Source organism: Vollenhovia emeryi, unplaced genomic scaffold (genome assembly GCF_000949405.1).
Source record: "Vollenhovia emeryi isolate VEMERY1.0 unplaced genomic scaffold, V.emery_V1.0 DF939486.1, whole genome shotgun sequence".
In the NCBI taxonomy this organism is placed as follows: Eukaryota; Metazoa; Arthropoda; class Insecta; order Hymenoptera; family Formicidae; genus Vollenhovia; species Vollenhovia emeryi.
Genome location: NW_011966880.1, coordinates 43,844 through 49,362, shown reverse-complemented (window position 1 = coordinate 49,362; position 5,519 = coordinate 43,844). Strand labels below are relative to the sequence as shown.

General features: G+C 30.9%; 1 protein-coding gene across 1 annotated transcript; it reads left to right on the top strand.

Moving 5' to 3' along the window:
• Positions 1-109: 109 nt before the first annotated feature.
• LOC105557443 (aminopeptidase N-like) lies at positions 110-4,849 on the top strand (the record flags this gene model as incomplete). Its single annotated transcript, XM_012004687.1, has 10 exons — positions 110-582; positions 1,038-1,221; positions 1,541-1,697; positions 1,967-2,048; positions 2,270-2,643; positions 2,899-3,173; positions 3,270-3,460; positions 3,573-3,881; positions 3,957-4,029; positions 4,432-4,849. Coding segments are annotated over 10 exons (2,250 nt in total), but the record flags the coding sequence as incomplete, so codon positions are not given.
• Positions 4,850-5,519: the final 670 nt, after the last annotated feature.

Sequence of the window (5,519 nt, the reverse complement as noted above, 5' to 3'; positions counted from 1 at the left end):
GGAAATGTAATAGTTCACATATGTATACTGTAATTCATAAACTGCATTTAAGTACATATTTTCAAAAATTTTCATTCATTTTAGAAGTGGCTGATGAATTTATTGAAAGCGTGTTACATTGAAATGTGATAGGTGGTTGGCCGCAACGCATTTCGAGGCAACTTGGGCGCGACGGGCGTTTCCATGTTGGGACGAGCCGGCATTAAAAGCCACTTTCAATATCTCCATAAAACATCGTCGAAACTACACAGCTGTGTCAAATATGCCGATACGGGATCAATCGAACGACGAAGATGATATGATATGGACACACTTTGACACCACTCCCGTCATGTCCACCTATCTCGTAGCATTTGTAGTGTCCGATTATGTTCGAGTTCCTAACGCAGATGAAACGCTCAACATGTGGTGCAGAGCAGCATTGGCACCGTATTCAAAATTTGCACAGGAGGTCGCTCAAAAGTCTAGAGAAATATTGATAGAATATACTAATAGCACCTATCAAGTCCCGAAAGTGGATCATTTAGCAGTTCTAGAGCTGACAGCTGGCGCCATGGAAAATTGGGGACTCATTATTTATCGGTAATGCAACGTAATTTAAGAAAAATATTAACAGAATCACTTATATATCTTACCAGATTATTGCATGTTTATTGCTGCTTAATATTATAAAGTTATAAAAATTCTATATAAGAAAATAGGATTATTCGAATCAACTATTTTCTATGTTTAAACTTTATTTTTCTAAATAAATTTAAATAGATTTAAATATTTTCCGTCAATTTGCATCTGAATTTAAAGTAAAATTATTAAGCAATAATAAAAAAGATATAAAATATCTAACACGGAATAAAAATATAATAGAGTTACATATTTGAAAGTGAAAAAAAATAGGGAAAAAATGCTGTAATCATAAACTGCAAATTATCAAAACCCTAAAACAATTTGCTTTACAAAGTTATAATATGTAAACATTTTATAGTATTAATTTTTACAAAAATAAAAGGTGTGTAACTACGCTATATAATAATTTTTAGTGAAAAGGACTTTGCATACAATGAAGAGAAACATTCGCTGAGTCATAAACAAAATGTAGCAGTGACAGCAGCACATGAAATGGCGCATCAATGGTTTGGAAATTTAGTTAGCCCGTTATGGTGGTCTCACGTGTGGCTAAACGAAGGATTTGCATCATTTTTCGAAGAATATATTCTCAATGAGGTTGATTTAAACATTGTAACAAATATATCCACATGCATTTGAACGAATCGTCATTCGAGTGATTGATTAGAGTAAAGCAAACAATATAGATTGAAATATCATATACCTATATTCAATTGCAAAATATAAAAATATACAAACACAAATAAATCACTTCTGATATTTTGTACCAAAAGAACTACCGTCAGTTATAGATTAAATAATTACTAGTTAAATGAAAAATATAATATTTACATTGTGTTTTATTAGTGATAATAATGTTCTGTTAATATTTATTTTATTTTATTAAAACTTTCTACAGAGTTCTTTACGCTTCCAGATTTTCAAAGAATGGCGAACAATGGACTTCTTTGTTATCAAAACTCAACATACAGCTCTTCATATTGACATTGCTAAGTATATGAAGCCTATTACATTCGAAGCTAACACTCCTAACGAAATTCAATCACTTTTCTCTGGTGCCAGTTATGGTAAAGGTGAGATGAAGTAAACGTAAATGACTCCCCGAGTTTCCAAACTTATGTAATATAATCTAGAAGAAAGGAAGGGATAACAACGAAAAGAGAATTTATATGTTTATTTGTTTATATCTATATTAAGTTTGTATCCTAAGAATGTAGAAAAATATGCCACCTACTTTAAATTGTAAAAATAATGTTTTGCTATCACGTTACGTTTGCAAGCTTATGGTGGTATTGTATTATTTCAACATATTAGTCACGTTTTACGATGTTAATTATCGCAGCACCTGCTATACTGCGCATGTTACAGCATACTATTACCCCTGAGGTATTTCGGAACGGTTTAATTCAATATTTACACAAACAGTAAGTAACATATTTCGTTCTATTACAGAAGCATTCAATGTGATAACATTATATTTAATTTTTTAATCATAATACCTAGTATATTAAAGTTTAAATTTTGCCTTTTTACAATTTGGAAACATGAAACTAATGAGATATTAATCTACTAATATAATTACATTGTTATTTAGTACACATATATCTACATATATGATCTCCGCCGTTCATTTTACATTTTACAGTCAGTTTAGTTCGGCTACTTCCGACGACTTGTGGAACGCCCTGCAAGCAGCCCTTGATGAATCAAATGTTCCACATAATGCTTACAAATTGAAAGAAGTAATGGACACCTGGTTAAAACAAAGACATTATCCTCTGGTACGCGTGACCCGAAATTATGACACCGGCGAAACAATACTAACGCAAGAACATTTTCGTCCAAAAAACGAAAATATCGACAGGGATAAATGGTGGATACCTTTAAGTTTTGCTACGCAAACGAATCCCGACTTTTCCAATACTCTGCCCACACATTGGCTGAGACCACAAGATAAAAATATAAGTATTGATGGCATCGACCCAGATGATTGGGTTATAGTCAATGTACAACAAATGGGTAAATGTACTTCACATATAACAGTAATTTAATTCAAATCGAAAAAATTCATTTTTTGTATCGTAATATTAGTAAAATATTAGTGAAAAATATTCAAAAACCCTTAGTTATAATTTACATTATAACTAACGATCCATAATAGCAATTTTGGTATAGAACTTGAACATGTGAGAAAAATATTTAACTACATTTCTTCCAAATCTGAAAAAACATTTAAGGTGTACAGACTTACAAAGCTAATTAATTTTTCAACAGGATACTATCGCGTTAATTACGACGATACGAACTGGCGAAAAATTGTGAGTTATCTCAATTCTGACAATTATACAAAAATACACGTGCTTAATCGAGCTCAAATCATTGATGATGCATTTCATCTTATGATAACACAGCATCTCGATATTGAGATGTTTAAGGATCTCGCAAATTACCTGTCTCGGGAAACAGATATTGTAGGGTTATACCCTATGTTCAATGTATTAGACCTCACACGGGAATTTTATCAATATCCAGAACTGGATTACTTCAAGGTAAGCGATATTATAATTAATTAATAGAAACACGCATATTTAAAAATGAAACAGAGCAGGAGGATCATCAAATTAATTTTTTATTTACACATGTAGCAATATGTACTGCACATTTTGGATGAACTTATTAAAAACGTAGGATATGAAGGAGATCCTATCGAGGATGATCTTACAAAACTTAAGAGATCCAACATTCTAGAATGGGCATGTAATTTTGGACATTCTGAGTGCAAAAGAATGGCCTCTGTTAAATTAAACAAATTTCTTGCAGATACTGGAACACACAAGTAATTTTATTGTAATCACACAAACTTGCAATACATGGCACAAAATAGTGATAAATTATTTCATAATATACAGAGGAAAAATCACAAAATAATTTTTTTATTATTTATATAGAGTACCCTCAGACTTAACAGAATGGATGTATTGTAATGGTATAAAGGGAGCCAACGTGTCTACTTGGAATAAATTAATGGATGTATATTTAACAAATCAAGATTTAGAGAGAGAGAGAGAGAGAGAGATATTAGAATACTTGACATGTTCTGAAAATCCTGATATAATAATCAATTTTATAAATACAAGTGTTTCAAATTACTCCGCCGACGATTACTATGACATTATTACAAATATTGTTGATAAACATTCAGATAACGACGCAGTACTGGACTATATGTTAGCAAATTTAGAAGAAATAACCCCAAAGTATTAATTTCTTTCACTAATTATACGTATTGTGTTCTTACCTACTAATTATAAACTTTTTAATCTCTTTTATAGGAATATCGATAAGTCGGAAAAACTACTAATGTTTATTATCCACAGCGTTCATTCTCGTGAACGATTGGACAAGGTAAATTATCTTATCATATTTTTATTTCTTTATAATTAAATTTATTTACTTCTATCTTCTCATTAATAATGTATAAAGTCTAAATTTTGGTATAAAAATTATTATTTATGCTGTGATCCTTTCCGACTCACCGTTTGATGCATGCAAGGAAACGAGCACGAAATAACGCACCATAGCAAACATAAAAATCATACAAACTGGTCTGTCGTGCTTAATGCACAAGATTAAACACAACAACAAGAGAACTAGCATACAGTTAATTTTATTTTATATTACGTTTTTAACATATCCACAAATCCTGGTTTTGCTAAAAAAAATTATTTATAGAAAAATATTTTATATCAGACTCTGTTATAACGTATAACTAAATGTGTATAATAATAAAATTGATTTGTGATGTAGATCAAGGAATTCGTGAAAAGTGAATACGAAGACACAAAGTCCAAAAAGATTCAGCACTTGATAGAACACCGAAAATCTATACTGACGAATTATTTTAATGAGTTTCCATTCTATTCCAACCGTGTACAGTAAAACAAACTTATCGAGAATTGTTTTGCTATCTCTGCTGGTATTGGGTCACGGAGGAGACAGCTCCTTCACTATTCTAAGGTGCTGTACCAATCACGTGCATACCTGAATGTAAAGTGATCAAAAGCAAGCATTGTCACTCTGCTTTCAGATGGGAAATGAGCTACGTGAAGTGAATTTCACTGATATTTCCTCTACACTGAAAGATAGAAGAGACCTTGGACAAAGTCAAATTAAGTTATAATAAAAGAAAATATATATAACACAAATAAATCTGTATCTACCGGTATTTCTGACATTATAGTTTTGGCACTCACCAGAAACTCCCTTCCTCTTTAACTTATAATAAATCCACTTGATGGTATCAATGCTACAAACGTTCTTCTTATCCTTTCCTTTAATAAAGAAAGAAGAAGAAGAAAGACCCTGTGAAACATTTGCGGCATCAAGTAGACCGCAGCTATAAACAAATAAACTATTTTGCATGCCTACTGAGTTCGGCCTATCGCTTGTCATACACTAATTCGCTTAGACGGTTTTATTTATTACTCAATAATTGAGAAGTTGTGCAAAATGATACCTGACCTTTCTGAAAAGAATCTCAGTTTGGCCCAACTTACTATCACTTTTCGATTGGTCAAGAAGAAATTAAACATTTTGTATGTAAGTAATTTTATATTATCTCACTTTTATTTTTTATTTTAATATATTGTATTTTATAGCACAGTGCAATTTTAATTAGCTAGGTATACATAAATAAAAGGTGTATTTCATAAGGTATATCGAATATATCTAAGATTGGGTTTGCATGTTATTATATTTCCTGTGTATAAATATTTGAAGTATTAGTAAAAAGTTGTATTACATCAATCTTCAGTTGTTTTTACATTTTCAGTTCATTTTATAATTATACATCAGTTATGTAATTATTTTTTGTCAATGTTTAAGATAATTAAATA